The sequence below is a fragment of the Notolepis coatsorum genome (assembly GCF_963971535.1).
Source record: "Notolepis coatsorum genome assembly, chromosome: 18".
Classification (NCBI taxonomy): Eukaryota; Metazoa; Chordata; class Actinopteri; order Aulopiformes; family Paralepididae; genus Notolepis; species Notolepis coatsorum.
This window is the reverse complement of record NC_140182.1, coordinates 101,206,891-101,234,415: the sequence shown is the minus strand read 5'-3', so window position 1 is coordinate 101,234,415 and position 27,525 is coordinate 101,206,891. Positions and strand designations below refer to the sequence as shown.

Below are 27,525 nucleotides of genomic sequence, written 5' to 3'. Positions count from 1 at the left end.
ACACACACACACACACACACACACACACACACGTGACAGCGTTTATACCTACCAGGCAGGCGACCAGAACCGAGTCGCTGTTATTTCTCTCAGCAGGGGAGCGACACAGTTCAATAAGACGGGGGACAGCTAGGAGAGACGAGGGAAGAGTCTAAGTTAACTGCTTGTCCAGGACATCTGTATTAAATACAAATTATTTCATTGAGTCTAAGAAGCAGAATACATTTCTACTGGTCAAATGAGTTCCCTTGATTACATTTACATTTTGTCATTTAGCTGACGCTTTTATCCAAAGTGTTGTAAGTCAGCAGGAAGGGCACAACTCTATCAGCTGAGTAACAATGTTCATCAAAGTGTTCAGACTTGAGTACTATAGTGATGAGTGTATGTTAGTATATTAGGTACTATAGTGATGAGTGTATGTTAGTATATTAGGAAGAGTGCCTGACAGAGGGTTAGTTTAGTTTAGTGATATGCTATCCCATGATAATTATGTAGGGAGATTGACATAAATAAGTACATAAGTGAATAATTAACTATACGCACATATACAGTGACTGCTGGGTTAATTGTAGCACATTTGGCAGATCAGTACCTTGTAGCTGGATGGCTGTTTGGGCCACGTCAGGGTCTCGGCTCAGGCGGGCCAGTGTGACAGCGGCTTTCTGCTGGACTCGCTCGCAGGCAGCGCCCTCCGATGGACTGGGTGAGGAAGGCTTCTCTCCCAGCAGGAAGAGCAGCCTCTCTATCCCTGGAAGACACGACAAACACCACAGTCAGACAGAACCCAGATACTAATGTAAAACAGAACCGAGACACAGCTAAATCAGATAAACCCAGACACAACTACATCGTTCAGCCACAGACTCATACCCCCCCGACACTCAACTAACCGCCTCGGACAGTCCTTCATACCAGCGGCCATCAGGCTCCACAACAGTGGGCAGCGACTGCTGCCAGACATTAACCTAGAACTAATATGAACCCAAGGAGGACAATAACACAGGCATACTGCACCTTATGTGGATACTGTGATACTGTGAATAATGTATATTTCAGTTAGTTAGATAGTAAATTATAAACACTACCTTATGCATACTGCACCTTATGTGACACTGTGAATATATATTTCAGTTAGTTAGATAGTAAATTATATATATATATATATATATTTTTATATACAGTTTTTCTTTATTTTCCCTTTTCAACATGAAACAAGACAACACAATAACAATACTAATAAACAAGACATCACAGGACAATAACAGTAATAATAATAATAATAATAATAATAATAATAATAATAATAATAATAATAATAATAATAATAATAATAACGACAATGACAAGACCACCAGTTAAATCAGAATAATGAAAAGTAAAATAGTCATGTATAAATTAAATATATAAATTAATAAGACTATATATATATATATATATATATATATATATATATATATATATATATATATATATATATATATATATATATATATATATACACATACATATATATAGATATATATATGCATATACCCACATGTATGTACCATAAGGCGAGATTACCTGAGCACCCATCATCTCCAGTATCGACAACCAAGGTAAATTATATTTATATAATTATATTTGTTTACACTGCTTGTGTTGTTTTTACTACCTGTACCCATCCCCCATGCTGCTATGATGCCTGCATTTCCCAGAGGGGATCAATAAAGGAATATCTTATCTTATCAGTTGAACCAGACGAAACAACATCAGCTGGAACACAGACACAACTAAATCAGATAAACACAGACACAACTAAATCAGATAGAACACAGACACAACTAAATGAGATAGAACACAGACACAACTAAATCAGATAAACCAGACACAACTAAATCAGATAGAACACAGACACAACTAAATAAGATCAACCAGACACAACTAAATCAGATAGAACACAGACACAACTAAATCAGATAGAACACAGACACAACTAAATCAGATAAACACAGACACAACTACATCAGATAGAACACAGACACAACTAAATCAGATAGAACACAGACACAACTAAATCAGATAAACACAGACACAACTAAATCAGATAGAACACAGACACAACTAAATCAGATAAACACAGACACAACTAAATCAGATAGAACACAGACACAACTAAATCAGATAGAACACAGACACAACTAAATCAGATAAACCAGACACAACTAAATCAGATAGAACACAGACACAACTAAATCAGATAGAACACAGACACAACTAAATCAGATAGAACACAGACACAACTAAATCAGATAGAACACAGACACAACTAAATCAGATAGAACACAGACACAACTAAATCAGATAAACTCAGACACAACTAAATCAGATAAACACAGACACAACTAAATCAGATAGAACACAGACACAACTAAATCAGATAAACACAGACACAACTAAATCAGATAAACACAGACACAACTAAATCAGATAAACACAGACACAACTAAATCAGATAGAACACAGACACAACTAAATCAACTTGAACACAGACACAACTAAATCAGATAGAACACAGACACAACTAAATGAGATAAACCAGACACAACTAAATCAGATAAACACAGACACAACTAAATCAGATAGAACACAGACACAACTAAATCAACTTGAACACAGACACAACTAAATCAGATAGAACACAGACACAACTAAATGAGATAAACCAGACACAACTAAATCAGATAAACACAGACACAACTAAATCAGATAGAACACAGACACAACTAAATCAGATAAACCCAGATACAACTAAATCAGATAAACATACAGACACAACTAAATCAGATAGAACACAGACACAACTAAATCAGATAGAACACAGACACAACTAAATCAGATCAACCATACACAAACTATCATTACACCTGGGCAAAACAGAGTCCATTCGCTTCGGTTCAAATAACAAACTCAGCAAGACCGACGGCTTCTCAGTTACAGTGGGTGACAATATTGTCAGATAAAGAAGATATTACCTACCTGGGTTCCATCCTAGAGGCAAATCTTTCCTGTGACAAAATGGCATCCAATGTAATAAAAAAAGTCAACCAACAAACTCGTTTCTTGTACCGGATCTCCTCACTGGTAAACAAGAATACCCTGAAGACTCTAGCAGGAGCACTCATTCAGGGGTACTACGACTATGCTTGCACCTCATGGTACCAAAGCACCTCAAAGGCGCTAAAAACAAAATTACAAACATCTCAAAACAAACTGGTCAGACTACTGCTTGACCTTACTCCTAGAACCCACCTCACCCCTGCCCACTTTGACAACCTAGGATGGCTTAGAGTAGACGACAGAGTACAGCAACTTGCAATGGGCCTGGTCTACAAGATACACTACACGACCAAGGTACCCATGTACATGTCAAAATACTTCCCAAAGGTCAGTGAATACCACGATCACAACACCAGAGGGAGCTCCACAAATCATGTTAAACCCAGATTCGGCTCAAACAAGGGACTAAACACGTTTCGCAATTATGCCACATCAATGTGGAACGCCCTACCCAAAGCTGTAAAGGAATGTGAATCACTACCCACTTTCAAAAACACTCTCAAAAAACACCTAAGGGAGACTGCAACTCGAAACTGGCCCCTGTAAATGTCCGAACACAACCCCCTCCAATGTACAGTAAATTACCAAGTATGGTCTTGTCAATAATCCAATGTACAGTTTTGTTTGTACAGTTGTACAGTGTCCCCCACCCACCCCTCCTACCCCCCCCCCCCACCCACCCAACCACCTCCAATGTACAGTCCCCCCCCCACCCCCACCTACCCAATCCAATGTACAGTTTCTACGTCAAATGTATATACTCTTTTTTCTGGACTCTTTTTGTATCACAAACAGTACTGTAATTGCAAATCTGATATGTCATAAATGTATAGATGTAGCAGTACTGTCTATCTGTATATCTGTATGTCATATATGTTACAATGAATTGAAAATGGGGGACCCTGATGTAAACAAGACGAAAGTCTTTCTCTGGTCTGCATCCCCTTAACAATTGTATGTATTGAGCTGTACTGTATTGTACCCATTCTGCAATCTGTTAATAAAGTTTTCAATCAATCAATCAAAACCAGACACAACTAAATCAGATAGAACACAGACACAACTAAATCAGATAGAACACAGACACAACTAAATCAGATAAACACAGACACAACTAAATCAGATAGAACACAGACACAACTAAATCAGATAGAACACAGACACAACTAAATCAGATAGAACACAGACACAACTACATCAGATAGAACACAGACACAACTAAATCAGATAAACCCAGACACAACTAAATCAGATAAACCAGACACAACTAAATCAGATAAACCCAGACACAACTAAATCAGATAAACCCAGACACAACTAAATCAGATAAACCCAGACACAACTAAATCAGATAAACCCAGACACAACTAAATCAGATAAACCAGACACAACTAAATCAGATAGAACACAGACACAACTAAATCAGATAAACCAGACACAACTAAATCAGATAGAACACAGACACAACTAAATCAGATAGAACACAGACACAACTAAATCAGATAGAACACAGACACAACTAAATCAGATAAACCAGACACAACTACATCAGATCAACCAGACACAACTAAATAAGATCAACCAGACACAACTAAATCAGATAAACCAGACACAACTAAATCAGATAAACCAGACACAACTAAATCAGATAAACACAGACACAACTAAATCAGATAGAACACAGACACAACTAAATCAGATAGAACACAGACACAACTAAATCAGATAGAACACAGACAACTAAATCAGATAGAACCTTGTATAATAGTATAATAGGTCTGTGAGATGTCAAAAAGAAAAATTAAACACTAAAATATATCACTGATATGATATCACTATTCCAAAACACACGTTCATACCAGTACATTTTTGCCCAAGTCCCTGCAGACTACTTCACACTTGTATGACCCGATGCTGCCATCTTGAGGACTAAAGAGGCATGGCATTGATTCTTTTGTGTGCTGTATGCTATGTGCTGCACACAGATTCTATGATATTACAGTATGCATTTCAGAAGTTTCTGTTTGGTTTTTCTTTTCATTCACTAACATTAGTGTACCTAAAAATGGCTTAGACTTTTCTTGCTGGACCCAAGTACTGTACATAATATTACATGGTGTGTTTCAGAAGGGACAGACGTAAGCATTTGAAATACCTTTGTCTTGGAGGACTTCAGAGGCAGACTGCTCCAAGACTGAGAGGTTCGCCAAGATCGTCACCACCTTGTATCCAACAGAGAGACAAAGAGAATGTTATAATGATATAATAATAATAATAATTATAATAATAGCCTAAACCTTGCATACACACAAACTTCACACATTTAATATTTGGATAAGATAAGATGCTCCTTTATGAATATCCTTGGGGACCTTTTGGGGTCATAGCAGCACAGGGGATGGAGAGGTACATGCAGGGTCATATAAATTACAATTATATGAGAATAAAATATGAAACTAAAAGCTAAGAACAAGATATGAATAAAATAAATATAAAATATGCATATAGAAATAATTAGGATTATAATTCCTTTATTGTCATTGTATTCCAAATGTGGAGCTTTCAAATATACAGATACAATTATACTAGGACAGTAGCAACACAAGAACAATAGCAATAGCAAAATAGCTATATAAATAAGAATAGTAGAAAAGGTAAGAAAGGAGTTTTTGCACTCACATGCACACATTCCACACAGATTCCCAATTATCGATTGACACATATCCATATTTATACAAAATAAGAATACAGTGTAGGAGTTTGAGAAAGGCATATTGCACATGGTAAGTATTAAGATCTATGGTAGTAAATGAATGAATGGTGTGTGAGCTGCCTGCACAGGGGCAGCACTCTGCTCCTCGCTCACAGGTGCTGCAGCAGAATGCTGCCAAGACCGTGGTCAGGTTTTAATGTGGTGTTAAACTCCAAAAACGCTAAGAAGGAAGAATTTCCCCAAGTCGCTTCTGCTTACACGACATAAAGTTATAGGCTCTTTGCTTTGGAAAGGTCAACGGCAACATGGTCGTTGTTGAAACAAATTGAACTGTGAGCACAGTGATGTGTGGCAATGTTGAGTGGGTATAGCGCTGCCACAGAGCCGGGCACCACCGCTCTCTCACTAGAAAAACAAGGGCCCAGCCAGTGCAGAGCTGTTTGACCAGTGATCATCTTGCAGGCAGCTTTAGTCCATGGCTGGATTATTATGGGTAAGAGAGTGTCCCTCAGAGGACAAATATAGCTAGGGGGGGGGGTCTGCGATCATACCTGCCTGGGAATGTCTTTAATAAAACTAGCTCTGGAATATTAACTTCCCCTTAACATGCAACGGCCCACATGTGGGGCCTCTTGAGGACGATTTTCCCACCTGCACTTTGGCGACCTCTAGCGGCTCGGGAGCCGTTTCAGGTGACAAAATCCGTTCAGCGGTTCTCGAGTTACATGCCGATATGTGAGGCGTGCGCCGAAGTACACAGTGTTGTACAAATACAACACCGACTCCCGGGGCTCTAGCTCCATCAATCATTTGGCGATCTTGAAAATTATTATCTGGCTTTCCAATGATACCCCAGCTGCATGTACGAATCAGGGATCTAGGTGAAAACTGAAAAGTCACGAGTGAAAACAGGAAGAGAAAAACCGCCGAATGAATTGAAGTCTATGAGGAAAATGAATCCAGGAACGCTACACAGTTTACCAAAATCGCTCCTAATCACTCATTCCTGAACGGATTTTCATGCCATTTGGACATGTACTGTACTACACAAGACTTCAGGCTATGGACCCAGTGTGTCGTTTCAGCCATACCTATTTCTGGGGAAATAATACTTCTGGACTACTAACTACTACAGAAAAACGTGAGTAACAAGTTTTTCTACAACTAAAGTTCAGACCTACTCTATTTCATTAGCACTAAAAATGAATTTTCTTTATTGCATCAGAAACTTCAGAATGTCATCTTTCAAAAGAGACCAGGCTCATGCATGTGTAAAGTATAGTGTATAGTATAGTATAGTTAGGGATGTAACGATTCATCGATTAATCGAAATGCATCGATTCTAATGTGTTAGAATCGATGCATCGATTTGAATATGTTAGAATTGATTATAATCGAAATAAAAAAAATATTATTATTATTATTTTCTTTTTTATGTATAATTTTTTTTTAGTATTGTTTTTATTGACCTATAGTCCATTCATGCTGAGTGAATCAGTTCCCCCAGCCACATTTGTGTATTAAATCTTTTTTGGGGAATTAACTGATAGAACATTTTTCTAAAATTAATCGAATCGAGGTCAAATGAAGAGATTTCATGATGCATTGAATCGTTGCCTGAATAATCGTAATCGAATCGAATCGTTGTGAGGTCGCATTGTTACACCCCTATATAGTATAGTATAGTATAGTATAGTATAGTATAGTATAGTATAGTATAGTATAGTATAGTATAGTGTTTTGGTTTGCAAAAGAAGTATGCAGTCCTCAAAAAACTAAAATGGCCAATTTTGGGGGCGCCTGAGGTTAAGATTAAACTGGACTTTGAAGAAGAAGTATTTTATTGTGTCGTCATGCAGTGACACACATGCGATGGGCGGAACACACAGATACACACACACGCAATTTTTGGGTTGCCGATTTTCCTCTCTGCGTTTGACCCATCCCGTCCCGTCGGTCCTTCCGCCCAAGGGCAGCCGGGAGCAGACATGGCCTGCGGCGTGGGACCAATCCAAGTGCTCCTGTCCCTGTCCGTCTTCGTCAGGGACGCGACAGAATTGGGATCTGTTCTGCATGTTTTGCCATTGGGCTTATCTCTTTTTCTGGAGAGGAAACCCTTGCGAGCACGGGGAGAACATGCAAACTCCACACAGAAAGACCTGGGTACCTGGCAACGCAGCAACCTGGTCCCCAAGCGGGAATCGAACCCTGGACCTTCTAGCTGTGAGGCGACAGTGTTAACCACTACACCACCGTGCCACTATATGAACAGGACACTATAGGTCCCCTTTCGATTCAAATCATGATTGCATGAGCACGTAATCCAAATGAAATTATGCAATAATATACAGACAAATATAAAACAAGTTAAGTTAAGTTGAACCTTTATTAATCCCCTTGGAGAAATGTGTCCTAACTATTTAGGAGCAGTGAGCAGCCACACATTGCGGTGCCCGGGGACTAACTCCAGTTGTAATGCCAGAACCTTGGTCAAGGGCAACGGCAGGAAACCTATCATGCATGTCTTTATGGTATGGAATGAAACCGGAGTACCCGGAGGAAACCCACACATACACGGGGAGAACATGCAAACTCCACACAGACAGGCCTCAGCTGGGGTTTGAACCCAGGACCTTCATGCTGTGAGACAACAGTGCTAATCACTGTGCCACCGTACCGTCCTATATATACGATGATGTCAGTAATCCAGGCGTGTTTTAGTCAACATCCTGTGTTCAGTGTGTGTGTGTGTGCTGTTTTTTTGTACCTGGTCTTTGGAGTATGGGGTGTCCACTCTCTGGCGGTCTCTGCAGGCTTCCAGGAGGATGTGTATGGCGTTGAGCTGCAGGAGGATCTCACAGGCCATGCTGTCGAAGAACGTGATGTTGGCCAGGGCAGCAGAAGCCAGGAGGAACACCTCACCACAGGAGGCGGTCTCACACAGCTCTGTGGGGGCAGCAACACAACTGAATCCTTGACACCAAGAACAATAAGTCTGTCTATTTTAAACCTAATCATCTATTGGTGGTGAGTGGAATGGTAAGTGATGTACATTCATAGTTCAAGGGAGAAGAGGTTACTGTGTTGGTCGATCACATTCACACTCGAAATTATTGAACACCTGCACATACATAATCTAGTAGTCAACATACGGTCACTCTAAAATGTATGATCACACCTAAGTCAATACAGAGTGCCAAACCTTGCATGAAGGTATCTTGTTCAATGAATTATATTCAAAACACCTCGCAGCCTACAATATGCTCATTGTGTTGTATTCTGGTAAACAGTCTGGTCTGCCGATCCAGTTACTATAGTAGGAGAGGTGATCCTTGGCTAACGAAAACCCAATCATGCCTACTGTGTTCCATTGTAAAGAAGCCACTCACTGATGAGTGCGGTGACGATGTCGTGCATGCTCTCCAGGAAGCTGGCCAGGTGCTGGGTGGACGTGTGGTGAGGAGAGGTGATCTGGGCCACCACGGCCGCTGCCTCGGCCCGAGCCGCCTCGGCGCTGTTCTCGTCTGTCAGAATGTCCGCCAGGCACAGGATCCCGTCCACCTGCCGTCAAGAAGAAACATATACACATCATCACGCGCCAACGACATACCCGAAGCCTGTTGTTGTTGTATGACTAGCCATCAGTGTTATAAAGGGGCACTTCACCACAATAGATAAGATATTCCTTTGTTGATCCCCGTGGGGGAAATGTGGGCGTCATAGCAGCATGGGGGAGGGGAGGTACAGGTATGGGCAGGGTCATAGCAGCATGGGGGAGGGGAGGTACAGGTATGGGCAGGGTAATAGTAGAATACAATTTTATCTGAATATAAAAATATGAGAAGAAATAAACAGTATAATCAAAGGTGCAGATGAGGGCCTGTATGCCCTATTAGTTATACTGTATATTACAATAAATATGTGCAATAAATAATTAGAATCTGAATATACACTATGAGTAAAGTAAACAGTATACATAGGTGCAGTATACACAAGGTACCCTAACTGGCATGATATGTGATACGTTAGTGTGGTCAGACATTCCTAGTAGCAATAGGCATGGCTGTGTTTTCATCTCCATCATTTCATTGAGCTGTAAGTAACACGACACAAGGATTCAGTGTCCTCCGATGACCATCACTGGAAGTTCTTACTCATCAATAATAACTCAATAACTAAATGGATAGATATGACAGTTATGTGTGAGATTAATATGCATAATTATTTTGGTGAAGCGCCCCTTTAAATATAAAATAATCTATGTCATTTAAATAATTCAAATATGGTATTAGTGTGCTCCAGGGCAGTCCAGACAATATCTGTGAACATGCATCATACAGTAGCCATAAATAAAAGAAAACCCTCAAATGTATTATGTCACCTAGATAATGAATGTGACAATTATAAAACAAAAAAAATTATGACTCCACAAAGTCTGTGTTCTGTTCATTGTTGAGGGAGCAGCCAACAGGTGATATCACAAATGCTAGGGCTCTCTCTCTCTAATGACTTGTCTTTAGGAGAGAGTGGCAAACTGACTGAACTGTCCGCAGGCCACAGGAATACCAATGTTTGTTGTTAAAATGGGTGGTATTCCCCTTTAAGTATTCTTCATACAATAGACCAATAGGGCGGTCGGGTGGCGTAGCGGAGATTGCGCTCGTCGTCACCAATGCAAGAGGCTGCGGTCTCGACTCCCGGAGTCAGCATTGCCTGTGGCCTGGGCCGATCGTCATACTAACTCGTTTGGCTGAGTTAGCGGGAGGGAAGTCGAGGGTGGGAATCTGGCGGTGTGGACAGCGACGCCTACAGGTCAGGTCAGGGCGCCTGCTCAGCGAAAGGTAGGAAGTGGTGAAGGCAGCGTGACCTCCCACGCGTTACACTTCACCAATGAGAGTCCTCGCTGCCAGGTGAGAAGAGAGCCAGGCTGTCTCCACATGTGTCGGAGGAAGCATGTGGTAGACTTCAGGGTTCCCTTGTACCGACCAGTACGGAGAACATGCGCACAATGACCAGGTAGGGGAGGAGGGGGAATTGGCATAATGACTAAATTGGGATGGGGAGAAAATCATCGAAAATCAGGCGGAGAAAAAGAGGATAAAAGAAGACGAGTTACGCTATAATATGGTCACACTGTCAAACACAATACATCACTAAACATATACCGCCTCAGTGAGGTTCCAAAGCAACTCCGATGTCTAAAAGATCTCTCTGCAGGCTTTGGCCATAAAAGTAAAATGCCTCAATCCCCCCCTCAGCACCATCGTGGGGGGGGGGGGGGCTGGCAGTAGATCCATAGCATAATCGCTGGGAGCTGATCTATTTTTATCCGGCCAGACAGATAGTAAAGTGTCCGGGGGGTCGTCCCGGGTGAGACTTTAGTGTCCCTGCCCGTAAAGCTATCACGATTAAACCACACCACTCCAATTTAATGGCCACCCCCAGAGGGATGTTAAGGCACTGTGCTGAGGTGCCTATATTTCCGGCTCACTTTGGGATCAGCCTGGCATCGTCCCAATGTATGTGCATCAGGTTTAAGGTACGGTGGGGATCACATGTTGCTGTGTGTGTGTGTGTGTGCGTGTGCGTGCGTGCGTGTGTGTGTGTGTGTCTGCGTGCTTGTGTGTGTGTGTGCATGCATGACCAGAAAGTGCTATGCTATTATGTGACTCCACACATGACTGCCTTCAGCCCGGGCCCAGTGTCTTTAATTGCGTGCTAATATATCTAAGTGAGAAGGGAGGAGTAATCCTATAAAAGCTGTTCTTAGAGCAGCAGGAAGGAAACTGCTGGGAGACAGAATTTGGAATTAGACCATGAGGGAGCGGTCTGGACGTTTCAATCTCAACTCTGACTCTGTGTTTGTGCATGTGTGTGTGCGCGTGCGTGCGTGTGTGTGTGCGCGTGTGCGCGCATGCATGAGTGAGTGCAGGCTTGTGTTTGGTACTGAATCTGAAAATTCAAAACAGAGGTAGTTGAGAACTTCATCCACATGGTGGCAATGTTGCACAGTCCATGCGTGCCAGTTGCCTAGGTTACAGCATAGGACACTCCTCAGCACCTTCTAGAGTCTGACACAACTGTTGAAATTCAGAGCAAACTATCAAAATCTTTAATAGCCTAGAATGGTGCTATCAACTAGTAATATAGCCTATTGAGTAATGAAAGTAATACAGTAGTTATACTGTACATTGTTGGGGCTGTGCATAAACAACTTAAAATGTTCGTAAACTGTCATATCTCCGCACCTGTCAGTCTTCTCTCCTGATGAGCATCAGCGTGCGCTGGGCTTCGTGGGGGCAATTCCCTATTTCCATCTCAGTGGACGTCAGCAGCACTGTGCGAGCGCAACCCGCTGACGCAGAACCATCCAATCTCCACCCCCATCCTCCCACCCAAACCACACCACACCCTCCTCCCAGAAATGTGCTGAAATTAAGTCATCCTTTTCATACAGAAGGTATCTCATTCATTTTGTTCCCAGGCCAACGGGCAACGGCAGATCTCTGCCGAACCTTTCTGCCAGTCATGTAAAAGAAAGGTACAAAAGAAAGGTACACATGTTTTTGTATTCCTCCAAGGACATTCTAGAACAGAGAGCATATAACTTTTCTATTCCTTTCTTTCTTTCTTTCTTTCTTTCTTTCTTTCTTTCTTTCTTTCTTTCTTTCTTTCTTTCTTTCTTTCTTTCTTTCTTTCTTTCTTTCTTTCTTTCTTTCTTTCTTTCTTTCTTTCTTTCTTTCGTGCTGTAGACTATTTTTGGCCTCGGTCAAGTGCAGAGAGACATTTCATCGGCGACCCAATGCATGTGTGTGTGTGTTCCTGTGTGTCGCCCATCTCGCATGTGTGTGCTACAGTGGAGGTTATTGCATGACAACTAGTGAGGCAGTACTTCACTAGTATTTTACAGACAAAAAAATATATATTATTATTAATATACATATACATATATTTTTTTTTTAATTCTTATTATTGTTTTTTATTATTTTCTTTAAATTTTTTATTAAATTTTTTATTAGAAATGTTTTCCTCTGTGAACAATGCCAGTGAATTTGCACAAAAACAATGCCAGTGATTTTTTTTTCTTTAAAATTTTTTAAGTGACAGCTCTGAGCTCTCTGACCTGACTGCAGTAATGGCCAGCTGTCAATCACTTACTGCTAAAATAGTTGCACGGGTTGGGCTTAAGAATATAATTATCCAATCAAAATAGGCTATTTGAGTTTAAAAAAGCCAGGTAGTGAGACGGAGCGCACTTGATTGATTGGCGTTCATGTCGTACCACATTGTGTTGACAGCCTTGAAATCCAATCAGAGAATGCCTGCGGACCTGCACCTGGACTGTGGGGCGTGACTGGCGTCAATATGTTTCTGTCATCATCTCACGTGTGCAATTTGCCTGGAAATAGACTGGAGTGAAGAAGAACATTAATTTGCCTAATATAACAATTCATATTTTAAGATCTTTATACAATTGTTGAACTTCATCAACTTATTGTGCACTGCATCGTTTGATGAGATATATATATCTTTTTTGATCTCAGTTGAAGACTAGTGTAGTTCACGTGAACGTGCCGTCTTGAACTCTGTAAGTCATGGCTATTGTTTACACTTTCCATGGGAATGGTATTAGTGTCTCGAGTCGGAATATTCAATGGAAGATGAGATCGGTCGAGTTGGCAATGCTTTTGTGTTGACTTGAATCGCTTGGGTGACCACAGTTTCTACAGTCCCGAAAATGGAACATTTCACAAAAGACTGTGTTTGCATTTTTGCATTTACAACATTGAACGAAATATCGAAGGATGGATTTTATTTACAAGTGATCTGAAGGGACTGGGACACTATTTCTTCATAAAGAAGTACATCAAATGGTGAGTGGATTTAAAATATATTGGACCGCTGCGTCCAGTGTGTCAGTGATGTGTGTGTGGCTGAAATGCGTGTTTACTTTCGAATTACCAACGTAATTGTCCTTTTAAGTGTTACATAAAACCCATCTGTGGCCTCGTGCAGAGGAAGGTGGTAAATACATGTTAGAGGAGACTGAGGAAGGGGTTCTATCAGTGTCTGTCTGGTCATCACCAGCTATTCCTGAAGTCTGGGGCCAGGTGGATGTTTCTCAGGAAGTTTGTCAGAAGGTTATGGGAAGCTCCTTCAGATAAAATCAGTTCCTGAAGTAATCAGGTGTTGTGGCTGATGTTTGACTGAGAGGCTGAAGTTCAGCAGCTTGTTTTCACCGTGCTGCTCTTATTGACATTCCCCTCGATATTCCAATGTACAGTTTTGCTTGTACAGTTGTACAGTTTCCCCCACCCCGCCTATACCCACCCAACCACCTCGTCACAGCAGTAGTTTGTTTATACTTCAGAAGTATGATATTTAAACATGGTCCCAAAAATGAATGGAAGCGAATGAGGAGCCTGACACCTGGAAGGAATGGGGGTGTTGCAGCCTTGGGGATGTTTTAAAAATATAATTTAATATATAATATAATATAATAATTTGTGCGTCACCAAAAAATTTGGTCAGCAGCCGCCACTGGTGTGCTAACCTGTTAAGCCTTAGGTCCGCCTATAGGGGGACCCTGCTTTTCTTTATCATAAATCGATCAATAGAGACCGTATTAGATCCCCAATTATCATAGCATGGGGTATCAATGGAAAGCCACACTCATTGGCTACAACCCTGTGCAAAGATCTTCAAGATCGCCAAATGATTGACGGAGCTAGAGCCCTGGGAGTCAGGGGTGGTAATGTGTACTTTTGCGTACTTTGGGGCACGCTTCACATATCGGCATGTAACTCGAGAACCGCTGAACGGATTTTGTTACCTGAAAGGGCAATCGACAGGCAACAAATAGGGCTTTAATTCTATCTATATAATGTATTAAAATAAATGTACACCCGAGCCACTAGAGGTCGGCAAAGTGGCATCGCGAAACGTCCACATGTGGGCCCTTGGATGTTAAGAGGTTAATGTTTAAAAAAAAATTATAATAATTGTAGCCAAGCGTAAAGACCATAACCCTATCAAAAACAGTAGTCAACGTGTATATTTTCATTTTTACCGATGTTTTATACGATTTATCGGAAATACGAATTTATCGGAAAATGCTAATTATCGTAAAACCGCAAGGAACTGACTAAATCCAGATTCAACCCTGCCATTGGAAAGTGGAACATTTTTTCTATCCATAGATGTATGATTTGGCCATAATAAGGCCAAGGTCAAGTTCAAGGTCAAATATGAATTCATAATTAAAATCGATTATCATCTATTACTGTATCTACAAATCCTTCTGTTTAATCATCTTCCCTTTATTCATTTGCTTAGATTTTTTGTACACATGATCTCAATAAGGTGGTGAATGAGCTCAGTGAGCATTTTCTCGTACCCCGCAGATTTAACGTGGTATTATTCACCGTCCTTTTCTTCATTACAATTTACTCAAGCCTAGTAACAGACACAATATTTCGGACACTGGAAATACATACCCCCAGGTCCCTAGATGTTCCTAGATACCAAGAACATGCAAATTGACCTTGCAGAAGTGGAGCAATCTTCCATTTGCTTAGGCATGTACCTTTAGGCCAAATATTCCTACAGCTTAAAGGGGAACTCCAACATTTTGGGAAATTAGCTTATTTAACATCTTCCCTGGAGTTAGACAAGAAGATACATACCTTTTTTGTCTCTGTGCGTGCATTTTAGCTTTGGGAATAGACGCTCCGTTAGCATAGCTTAGCTTCATCACTGGAAGTGGGGGAGGGTTAGAGCCTTACAGTGCCTTACAGTGTATTGCAAGGTCTGACATTGACCAAACTTGATATGCATGACCTTGGTGGGCTCTAGGTCAACTCCTGAAAAGGGGGTCAATGTCAGACCTTGCAATCAAAAGTTAGGGGCGCACTGAAATTATGGCAAGGGTTATTAGCCCCCTAACTTTTGATTGCAAAGTCTGACATTGACCCCCTTTTCAGGAGTTGACCTAGAGCCCACCAAGGTCATGCATATCAAGTTTGGTCAATGTCAGACCTTGCAATACACTGTAAGGCACTGTAAGGCTCTAACCCTCCCCCACTTCCAGTGATGAAGCTAAGCTATGCTAACGGAGCGTCTATTCCCAAAGCTAAAATGCACGCACAGAGACAAAAAATGTATGTATCTTCTTGTCTAACTCCAGGGAAGATGTTAAATAAGCTAATTTCCCAAAATGTTGGAGTTCCCCTTTAACAGGCTAATCTGCATGACAAATAAAGACTTCTTCTTCTTCTCTATGATCAGGTTGAGAGTATTATGCAAAACCCCTCGGCTCAAATGGTGGCTAACATTCCAGCTTGCTAAACGGACACGCGAAAACGGGAGGTCTAGCTTGCTAGGTAAAATATAAGTACTGGTAGTCGGTTGAAGTTGGTCATACCGGAAATGTTGTTTCTGTTTTTGTTCATACAGATTTTGAAGTAGTATTGTTGCCGGTTAATGGTAGCAGTGACATGGTATGATTAGAGTGAGTGTAGAGGACGTGGGGTTAGAGTGGGTGTAGACTAGAGGACGTGGGTTAGAGTGGGTGTAGACTAGAGGACGTGGGTTAGAGTGGGTGTAGACTAGTGGACGTGGGGTTAGAGTGGGTGTAGACTAGAGGACGTGGGGTTAGAGTGGGTGTAGACTAGAGGACGTGGGGTTAGAGTGGGTGTAGACTAGAGGACGGTGGGTTAGAGTGGGTGTAGACTAGAGGACGGTGGGGTTAGAGTGGGTGTAGACTAGAGGACGTGGGGTTAGAGTGGGTGTAGACTAGAGGACGTGGGGTTAGAGTGGGTGTAGACTAGAGGACGTGGGGTTAGAGTGGGTGTAGACTAGAGGACGTGGGGTTAGAGTGGGTGTAGACTAGAGGACGTGGGGTTAGAGTGGGTGTAGACTAGAGGACGGTGGGGTTAGAGTGGGTGTAGACTAGAGGACGGTGGGGTTAGAGTAGGTGTAGACTAGAGGACGGTGGGGTTAGAGTGGGTGTAGACTAGAGGACGTGGGTTAGAGTGGGTGTAGACTAGAGGACGTGGGGTTAGAGTGGGTGTAGACTAGAGGACGGTGGGTTAGAGTGGGTGTAGACTAGAGGACGGTGGGTTAGAGTGGGTGTAGACTAGAGGACGTGGGTTAGAGTGGGTGTAGACTAGAGGACGTGGGGTTAGAGTGGGTGTAGACTAGAGGACGTGGGGTTAGAGTGGGTGTAGAGTAGAGGACGGTGGGGTTAGAGTGGGTGTAGACTAGAGGACGTGGGGTTAGAGTGGGTGTAGACTAGAGGACGTGGGGTTAGAGTGGGTGTAGACTAGAGGACGTGGGGTTAGAGTGGGTGTAGACTAGAGGACGTGGGGTTAGAGTGGGTGTAGACTAGAGGACGGTGGGTTAGAGTGGGTGTAGACTAGAGGACGTGGGGTTAGAGTGGGTGTAGACTAGAGGACGGTGGGTTAGAGTGGGTGTAGACTAGAGGACGTGGGGTTAGAGTGGGTGTAGACTAGAGGACGGTGGGTTAGAGTGGGTGTAGACTAGAGGACGTGGGGTTAGAGTGGGTGTAGACTAGAGGACGTGGGGTTAGAGTGGGTGTAGAGGACGTGGGGTTAGAGTGGGTGTAGAGGACGTGGGTTAGAGTGGGTGTAGACTAGAGGACGGTGGGGTTAGAGTGGGTGTAGAGGACGGTGGGGTTAGAGTGGGTGTAGACTAGAGGACGTGGGGTTAGAGTGGGTGTAGACTAGAGGACGGTGGGTTAGAGTGGGTGTAGACTAGAGGACGTGGGGTTAGAGTGGGTGTAGACTAGAGGACGTGGGGTTAGAGTGGGTGTAGACTAGAGGACGGTGGGTTAGAGTGGGTGTAGACTAGAGGACGTGGGTTAGAGTGGGTGTAGACTAGAGGACGTGGGGTTAGAGTGGGTGTAGAGTAGAGGACGTGGGGTTAGAGTGGGTGTAGACTAGAGGACGTGGGGTTAGAGTGGGTGTAGACTAGTGGACGTGGGGTTAGAGTGGGTGTAGAGTAGAGGACGTGGGGTTAGAGTGGGTGTAGACTAGAGGACGTGGGGTTAGAGTGGGTGTAGACTAGAGGACGTGGGGTTAGAGTGGGTGTAGACTAGAGGACGTGGGGTTAGAGTGGGTGTAGACTAGAGGACGTGGGGTTAGAGTGGGTGTAGACTAGAGGACGTGGGGTTAGAGTGGGTGTAGACTAGAGGACGGTGGGGTTAGAGTGGGTGTAGACTAGAGGACGTGGGGTTAGAGTGGGTGTAGACTAGAGGACGTGGGGTTAGAGTGGGTGTAGACTAGAGGACGTGGGGTTAGAGTGGGTGTAGACTAGAGGACGGTGGGGTTAGAGTGGGTGTAGACTAGTGGACGGTGGGGTTAGAGTGGGTGTAGAGGACGTGGGTTAGAGTGGGTGTAGACTAGAGGACGGTGGGTTAGAGTGGGTGTAGACTAGAGGACGGTGGGTTAGAGTGGGTGTAGACTAGAGGACGGTGGGTTAGAGTGGGTGTAGACTAGAGGACGTGGGGTTAGAGTGGGTGTAGACTAGAGGACGTGGGGTTAGAGTGGGTGTAGACTAGAGGACGTGGGGTTAGAGTGGGTGTAGACTAGAGGACGGTGGGGTTAGAGTGGGTGTAGACTAGAGGACGGTGGGTTAGAGTGGGTGTAGACTAGAGGACGTGGGGTTAGAGTGGGTGTAGACTAGAGGACGTGGGGTTAGAGTGGGTGTAGACTAGAGGACGTGGGGTTAGAGTGGGTGTAGACTAGTGGACGTGGGGTTAGAGTGGGTGTAGACTAGAGGACGTGGGGTTAGAGTGGGTGTAGACTAGAGGACGGTGGGGTTAGAGTGGGTGTAGACTAGAGGACGTGGGGTTAGAGTGGGTGTAGACTAGAGGACGTGGGGTTAGAGTGGGTGTAGACTAGAGGACGTGGGGTTAGAGTGGGTGTAGACTAGAGGACGTGGGGTTAGAGTGGGTGTAGACTAGAGGACGGTGGGGTTAGAGTGGGTGTAGACTAGAGGACGGTGGGTTAGAGTGGGTGTAGACTAGAGGACGTGGGGTTAGAGTGGGTGTAGACTAGAGGACGTGGGGTTAGAGTGGGTGTAGACTAGAGGACGGTGGGGTTAGAGTGGGTGTAGACTAGAGGACGTGGGGTTAGAGTGGGTGTAGACTAGAGGACGGTGGGTTAGAGTGGGTGTAGACTAGAGGACGTGGGGTTAGAGTGGGTGTAGACTAGAGGACGGTGGGTTAGAGTGGGTGTAGACTAGAGGACGGTGGGTTAGAGTGGGTGTAGACTAGAGGACGTGGGGTTAGAGTGGGTGTAGACTAGAGGACGTGGGTTAGAGTGGGTGTAGACTAGAGGACGTGGGGTTAGAGTGGGTGTAGAGGACGGTGGGTTAGAGTGGGTGTAGACTAGAGGACGTGGGGTTAGAGTGGGTGTAGACTAGAGGACGTGGGGTTAGAGTGGGTGTAGACTAGAGGACGGTGGGTTAGAGTGGGTGTAGACTAGAGGACGGTGGGTTAGAGTGGGTGTAGACTAGAGGACGTGGGGTTAGAGTGGGTGTAGAGGACGTGGGGTTAGAGTGGGTGTAGACTAGAGGACGTGGGGTTAGAGTGGGTGTAGACTAGAGGACGGTGGGTTAGAGTGGGTGTAGACTAGAGGACGGTGGGGTTAGAGTGGGTGTAGACTAGAGGACGTGGGGTTAGAGTGGGTGTAGACTAGAGGACGGTGGGTTAGAGTGGGTGTAGACTAGAGGACGTGGGGTTAGAGTGGGTGTAGACTAGAGGACGGTGGGTTTAGAGTGGGTGTAGACTAGAGGACGTGGGGTTAGAGTGGGTGTAGACTAGAGGACGTGGGGTTAGAGTGGGTGTAGACTAGAGGACGGTGGGGTTAGAGTGGGTGTAGACTAGTGGACGGTGGGGTTAGAGTGGGTGTAGACTAGAGGACGGTGGGGTTAGAGTGGGTGTAGACTAGTGGACGTGGGGTTAGAGTGGGTGTAGACTAGAGGACGTGGGGTTAGAGTGGGTGTAGACTAGAGGACGTGGGGTTAGAGTGGGTGTAGACTAGAGGACGTGGGGTTAGAGTGGGTGTAGACTAGAGGACGTGGGGTTAGAGTGGGTGTAGACTAGAGGACGTGGGGTTAGAGTGGGTGTAGACTAGAGGACGTGGGGTTAGAGTGGGTGTAGACTAGAGGACGTGGGGTTAGAGTGGGTGTAGACTAGAGGACGTGGGGTTAGAGTGGGTGTAGACTAGAGGACGTGGGGTTAGAGTGGGTGTAGACTAGAGGACGTGGGGTTAGAGTGGGTGTAGAGGACGTGGGGTTAGAGTGGGTGTAGACTAGAGGACGTGGGGTTAGAGTGGGTGTAGACTAGAGGACGTGGGGTTAGAGTGGGTGTAGACTAGAGGACGTGGGGTTAGAGTGGGTGTAGACTAGAGGACGTGGGGTTAGAGTGGGTGTAGACTAGAGGACGTGGGGTTAGAGTGGGTGTAGACTAGAGGACGTGGGGTTAGAGTGGGTGTAGACTAGAGGACGTGGGGTTAGAGTGGGTGTAGACTAGAGGACGTGGGTTAGAGTGGGTGTAGACTAGAGGACGTGGGGTTAGAGTGGGTGTAGACTAGAGGACGGTGGGTTAGAGTGGGTGTAGACTAGAGGACGTGGGGTTAGAGTGGGTGTAGACTAGAGGACGTGGGGTTAGAGTGGGTGTAGACTAGAGGACGGTGGGTTAGAGTGGGTGTAGACTAGAGGACGGTGGGGTTAGAGTGGGTGTAGACTAGAGGACGTGGGGTTAGAGTGGGTGTAGACTAGAGGACGTGGGGTTAGAGTGGGTGTAGACTAGAGGACGTGGGGTTAGAGTGGGTGTAGACTAGAGGACGTGGGGTTAGAGTGGGTGTAGACTAGAGGACGGTGGGGTTAGAGTGGGTGTAGACTAGAGGACGTGGGGTTAGAGTGGGTGTAGACTAGAGGACGTGGGGTTAGAGTGGGTGTAGACTAGAGGACGTGGGGTTAGAGTGGGTGTAGACTAGAGGACGGTGGGTTAGAGTGGGTGTAGACTAGAGGACGTGGGGTTAGAGTGGGTGTAGACTAGAGGACGGTGGGGTTAGAGTGGGTGTAGACTAGAGGACGTGGGGTTAGAGTGGGTGTAGACTAGAGGACGGTGGGGTTAGAGTGGGTGTAGACTAGAGGACGTGGGGTTAGAGTGGGTGTAGACTAGAGGACGTGGGGTTAGAGTGGGTGTAGACTAGAGGACGTGGGGTTAGAGTGGGTGTAGACTAGAGGACGTGGGGTTAGAGTGGGTGTAGACTAGAGGACGTGGGGTTAGAGTGGGTTGTAGAGGACGTGGGGTTAGAGTGGGTGTAGACTAGAGGACGTGGGGTTAGAGTGGGTGTAGACTAGAGGACGTGGGGTTAGAGTGGGTGTAGAGGACGTGGGGTTAGAGTGGGTGTAGACTAGAGGACGTGGGGTTAGAGTGGGTGTAGAGGACGTGGGGGTTAGAGTGGGTGTATAGTGAGGTGTGGGTTAGAGTGGGTGTAGACTAGAGGACGTGGGGTTAGAGTGGGTGTAGACTAGAGGACGTGGGGTTAGAGTGGGTGTAGACTAGAGGACGGTGGGGTTAGAGTGGGTGTAGACTAGAGGACGTGGGGTTAGAGTGGGTGTAGACTAGAGGACGTGGGGTTAGAGTGGGTGTAGACTAGAGGACGTGGGGTTAGAGTGGGTGTAGACTAGAGGACGGTGGGTTAGAGTGGGTGTAGACTAGAGGACGTGGGGTTAGAGTGGGTGTAGACTAGAGGACGGTGGGGTTAGAGTGGGTGTAGACTAGAGACGTGGGGGTTAGAGTGGGTGTAGACTAGAGGACGTGGGGTTAGAGTGGGTGTAGACTAGAGGACGGTGGGTTAGAGTGGGTGTAGACTAGAGGACGGTGGGGTTAGAGTGGGTGTAGACTAGAGGACGGTGGGTTAGAGTGGGTGTAGACTAGAGGACGGTGGGGTTAGAGTGGGTGTAGACTAGAGGACGGTGGGTTAGAGTGGGTGTAGACTAGAGGACGGTGGGTTAGAGTGGGTGTAGACTAGAGGACGTGGGGTTAGAGTGGGTGTAGACTAGAGGACGTGGGGTTAGAGTGGGTGTAGACTAGAGGACGTGGGGTTAGAGTGGGTGTAGACTAGAGGACGGTGGGTTAGAGTGGGTGTAGACTAGAGGACGTGGGGTTAGAGTGGGTGTAGACTAGAGGACGGTGGGTTAGAGTGGGTGTAGACTAGAGGACGTGGGGTTAGAGTGGGTGTAGACTAGAGGACGTGGGGTTAGAGTGGGTGTAGACTAGAGGACGTGGGGTTAGAGTGGGTGTAGACTAGAGGACGTGGGGTTAGAGTGGGTGTAGACTAGAGGACGGTGGGGTTAGAGTGGGTGTAGACTAGAGGACGTGGGGTTAGAGTGGGTGTAGACTAGAGGACGGTGGGTTAGAGTGGGTGTAGACTAGAGGACGGTGGGTTAGAGTGGGTGTAGACTAGAGGACGTGGGGTTAGAGTGGGTGTAGACTAGAGGACGTGGGGTTAGAGTGGGTGTAGACTAGAGGACGTGGGGTTAGAGTGGGTGTAGACTAGAGGACGTGGGGTTAGAGTGGGTGTAGACTAGAGGACGTGGGTTAGAGTGGGTGTAGACTAGAGGACGGTGGGTTAGAGTGGGTGTAGACTAGAGGACGTGGGGTTAGAGTGGGTGTAGTCTAGAGGACGTGGGGTTAGAGTGGGTGTAGACTAGAGGACGGTGGGTTAGAGTGGGTGTAGACTAGAGGACGTGGGGTTAGAGTGGGTGTAGACTAGAGACGTGGGGTTAGAGTGGGTGTAGATAGAGGACGGTGGGTTAGAGTGGGTGTAGAGGACGTGGGTTAGAGGGGTGTAGAGGGACGTGGGGTTAGAGTGGGTGTAGGACTAGAGGACGGTGGGTTAGAGTGGGTGTAGACTAGAGGACGGGGGTTAGAGTGGGTGTAGAGTAGAGGACGTGGGGTTAGAGTGGGTGTAGACTAGAGGACGTGGGGTTAGAGTGGGTGTAGAGTAGAGGACGTGGGGTTAGAGTGGGTGTAGACTAGAGGACGTGGGGTTAGAGTGGGTGTAGACTAGAGGACGGTGGGGTTAGAGTGGGGTGTAGACTAGAGGACGTGGGGTTAGAGTGGGTGTAGACTAGAGGACGTGGGGTTAGAGTGGGTGTAGACTAGAGGACGTGGGGTTAGAGTGGTGTAGACTAGAGGACGTGGGTTAGAGTGGGTGTAGACTAGAGGACGTGGGGTTAGAGTGGGTGTAGACTAGAGGACGTGGGGTTAGAGTGGGTGTAGACTAGAGGACGTGGGGTTAGAGTGGGTGTAGACTAGAGGACGTGGGGTTAGAGTGGGTGTAGACTAGAGGACGGTGGGGTTAGAGTGGGTGTAGACTAGAGGACGTGGGTTAGAGTGGGTGTAGACTAGAGGACGTGGGGTTAGAGTGGGTGTAGACTAGAGGACGGTGGGTTAGAGTGGGTGTAGACTAGAGGACGGTGGGTTAGAGTGGGTGTAGACTAGAGGACGTGGGTTAGAGTGGGTGTAGACTAGAGGACGGTGGGGTTAGAGTGGGTGTAGACCTAGAGGACGTGGGTTGGTGTAGACTAGAGGACGGTGGGGTTAGAGTGGGTGTAGACTAGAGGACGTGGGGTTAGAGTGGGTGTAGACTAGAGGACGTGGGGTTAGAGTGGGTGTAGACTAGAGGACGGTGGGTTAGAGTGGGTGTAGACTAGAGGACGTGGGGTTAGAGTGGGTGTAGACTAGAGGACGTGGGGTTAGAGTGGGTGTAGAGGACGTGGGGTTAGAGTGGGTGTAGACTAGAGGACGGTGGGGTTAGAGTGGGTGTAGACTAGAGGACGTGGGGTTAGAGTGGGTGTAGACTAGAGGACGTGGGGTTAGAGTGGGTGTAGACTAGAGGACGTGGGGTTAGAGTGGGTGTAGACTAGAGGACGTGGGGTTAGAGTGGGTGTAGACTAGTGGACGTGGGGTTAGAGTGGGTGTAGACTAGTGGCTGCAGGATGCTGGAATTTACTGTTGAGAGTGAGAGCTGTGATGGGAGGAACCCACTTGACACCTAGGTGACATGTCGACTCTCTGCACTGCTCAACACCCCCCCCCCCCCCCCTCTACACACACACACACACACACACACATACAAACACACACACATACACATACAAACACATACACAGTCTGATTTAGGCTTCTACATGGGGTCCTACTAATCACCCCAAAGTACCAGAAAATACCCCAAAATACCCCAAAGTATACCCCAAAATACCAGAAAATACCCCAAAATACCCCAAAGTACCAGAAAATAGCCCAAAATACCCCAAAATACCCCAAAGTACCCCAAAATACCCCAAAGTATACCCCAAAGTACCAGAAAATACCAGAAAATACCCCCAAAATACCCCAATATACCATAAAATACCCCAAAGTATACCCAAAGTACCAGAAAATACCAGAAAATACCCCAAAATTCCCCAAAGTACCCCCAAAATACCCCAAAGTATACCCCAAAGTACCATAAAATACCCCAAAATACTCCAAAATACCCTAAAATACCCCAAAGTATACCCCAAAGTACCAGAAAATACCAGAAAATACCCCAAAATACCCCAGAATACCCTAAAATACCCCAAAGTACCAGAAAATACCAGAAAATACCCCAAAATACCCCAAAATACCCCAAAATACCCCAAAGTACATCAAAATACCCCAAAGTATACCCCAAAATACCCCAAAGTACCAGAAAATACCCCCAAATACCCCAAAGTACCCTAAAATACCCCAAAATACCCCAAAGTACCCCAACATATCCCAAAATACCACAAAGTGCCTGGAAATATACCACTAAGTACCACAAAATACCTAAAATAAAAGTGTAATAGTGTAATAGTGTGTAATAGTGTAATAGTGTGTAATAGTGTAATACTGTAATACTGTAATAGTGTAATAATGTGTAATAGTGTAATAGTGTAATAGTGTGTAATAGTGTAATAGTGTGTAATAGTGTATTAGTGTGTAATAGTGTAATAGTGTGCTAGTGTAATAGTGTAATAGTGTGTAATAGTGTGTAATAGTGTGTAATAGTGTGCTAGTGTAATAGTGTAATAGTGTAATAGTGTGCTAGTGTGTAATAGTGTAATAGTGTAATAGTGTAATAGTGTAATAGTGTGTAATAGTGTGTAATAGTGTGTAATAGTGTGCTAGTGTAATAGTGTAATAGTGTAATAGTGTGCTAGTGTGTAATAGTGTAATAGTGTAATAGTGTAATAGTGTGTAATAGTGTAATAGTGTAATAGTGTGTAATAGTGTAATAGTGTAATAGTGTCTATTACACTATTACACTATTACACACTATTACACAAAATTACACTATTACACTATTACACTATTACACTATTACACTATTACACAATTACACTATTACACACTATTACACACTATTACACTATTACACACTATGACACTATTACACACTATTACACTATTACACTATTACACACTATTACACTATTACACACTATTACACTATTACACTTTTACACACTATTACACTATTACACTTTTACACACTATTACACTATTACACACTATTACACTATTACACACTATCACACTATTACACTATTACACTATTACACACTATTACACTATTACACACTATTACTACTATTACACTATTACACACTATTTGGGGTACTTTGGGGTATTTTGGCGTATTTCGGGGTATTTTCTGGTATTTTTTGGTACTTTGGGGTATACTTTGTGGTATTTTGGGGTATTTTGGCGTATTTAGGGGTATTTTCTGGTACTTTGGGGTATACTTTGTGGTATTTTGGGGTACTTTGGGGTATTTTGGGGTATTTTCTGGTACTTTGGGGTATACTTTGGGGTATACTTTGGGGTATTTTAGGGTATTTTGGGTTATTTTGGGGTATTTTCTGGTATTTTCTGGTACTTTGGGGTATAATTTGGGGTATTTTAGGGTATTTTGGGGTATTTTCTGGTATTTTCTGGTATTTTCTGGTACTTTGGGGTATACTTTGGGGTATTTTATGGTATTTTGGGGTATTTTGGGTTATTTTGGGGTATTTTCTGGTATTTTCTGGTACTTTGGGGTATACTTTGGGGTATTTTGGGGTACTTTGGGGTATTTTGGGGTATTTTCTGGTACTTTGTGGTATACTTTGGGGTATTTTGGGGTACTTTGGGGTATTTTGGGGTATTTTCTGGTATTTTCTGGTACTTTGGGGTATACTTTGGGGTATTTTATGGTATTTTGGGCTATTTTGGGGTATTTTCTGGTATTTTCTGGTACTTTGGGGTATACTTTGGGGTATTTTAGGGTATTTTGGGGTATTCTGGGGTATTTTCCGGTATTTTCTGGTACTTTGGGGTATACTTTGGGGTAGTTTAGGGTATTTTGGGGTATTTTGGGGTATTGTCTGGTATTTTCTGGTACTTTGGGGTATTTTGGGGTACTTTGGGGTATTTTGGGGTATTTTGGGGTATTTTCTGGTATTTTGGGGTATACTTTGGGGTATTTTGGGGTATTTTCTGGTACTTTGGGGTATTTTGAGGTATACTTTGGGGTATTTTGGGGTATTTTCTGGTATTTTAGGGTATACTTTGGGGTATTTTGGGGTATTTTCTGGTACTTTGGGGTGATTAGTAGGACCCTCTATGGGTGTCCACGCCTCAGTATACAACACAGGGGATAATTACATCAAATCCTGAGCATTGGTAAATGTATTCAAATAAGTACTAAATAATAAAAAATCTAAAGATGAAGAAAAAGTACCAAATTTTTACATGTTTTAAAGTAGATGCACCACCGAGCCGCTTTGCTACTGGTTAGTACTGCTCTTTTCACCACAGCGCGTTGGTGATATAACGGTCCAATAGAGATTGAAACACAGAGTCTATCCAGCGACGAGCAGCGTAGGTGCACGCCGGGGCCCCCCTTCTCTCCGTCACCGCTCAACAGTGACAGGTGTGCTTCTCAAGCCTCAGCGGTCGCCGCTGGAGCAGTTCACGGCACATAGACTTCCCCGGCGGCCTCTCCCGGGACACAGTCGCTAATCTGGGTTCGGTCCGTCGTTCCGGTTTTCACGCTCGGCTGGCTCCCGTCTCGTCCCAGCTGCTCCTTTTTACGCGAACACAGACACTACTGTGGCATCATTATTCAACTTTCAATTCTCGATAGAGCGATGAACGCAGAAAACAAGATTTTTTTAAATGTTTTCTCTCTCTCTCTTTCTCTCTCTCTCTCTCTCTCTCTCTCTCTCTCTCTCCTCTCTCTCTCTCCCTCTCTTTCTCTCTCTCTCTCTCTCACTCTCTCTCTCTCTCTCTCTCTCACTCTCTCTCTCTCTCTCTCTCCTCTCTCTCTCTCTCTCCCTCTCTTTTTCTCTCTCTCTTTCTTTCTTTCTTTCTTTCTTACTCACTCATGTGCTCTCTCTTTCACACACACACACACACACACACACACACACACACACACACACACACACACACACACACACACACACACACACACACACACACACACACACACACACACACACACACACACACACACACACACACACACACACACACACACACACACACACACACACACACACTAATCTATCAGTTGCCATCTTTCTGTGCTTACAAAAAAAAGTGTGCCAAGCCAATC

General features: G+C 44.6%; 1 protein-coding gene across 1 annotated transcript in view; it reads right to left on the bottom strand.

Moving 5' to 3' along the window:
- Nucleotides 1-27,525, bottom strand: part of insc (INSC spindle orientation adaptor protein) — a 151,492-nt gene that overhangs the window by 2,630 nt on the left and 121,337 nt on the right. The window contains exons 7-11 of the mRNA XM_084335305.1: nt 9,205-9,376; nt 8,583-8,761; nt 5,258-5,324; nt 596-751; nt 53-129 (exon numbers count right to left, since the gene is read on the bottom strand). Of these exons, the coding sequence (XP_084191431.1) occupies nt 53-129; nt 596-751; nt 5,258-5,324; nt 8,583-8,761; nt 9,205-9,376 (651 nt within the window). The remainder of the gene's footprint in view (nt 1-52; nt 130-595; nt 752-5,257; nt 5,325-8,582; nt 8,762-9,204; nt 9,377-27,525) is intronic.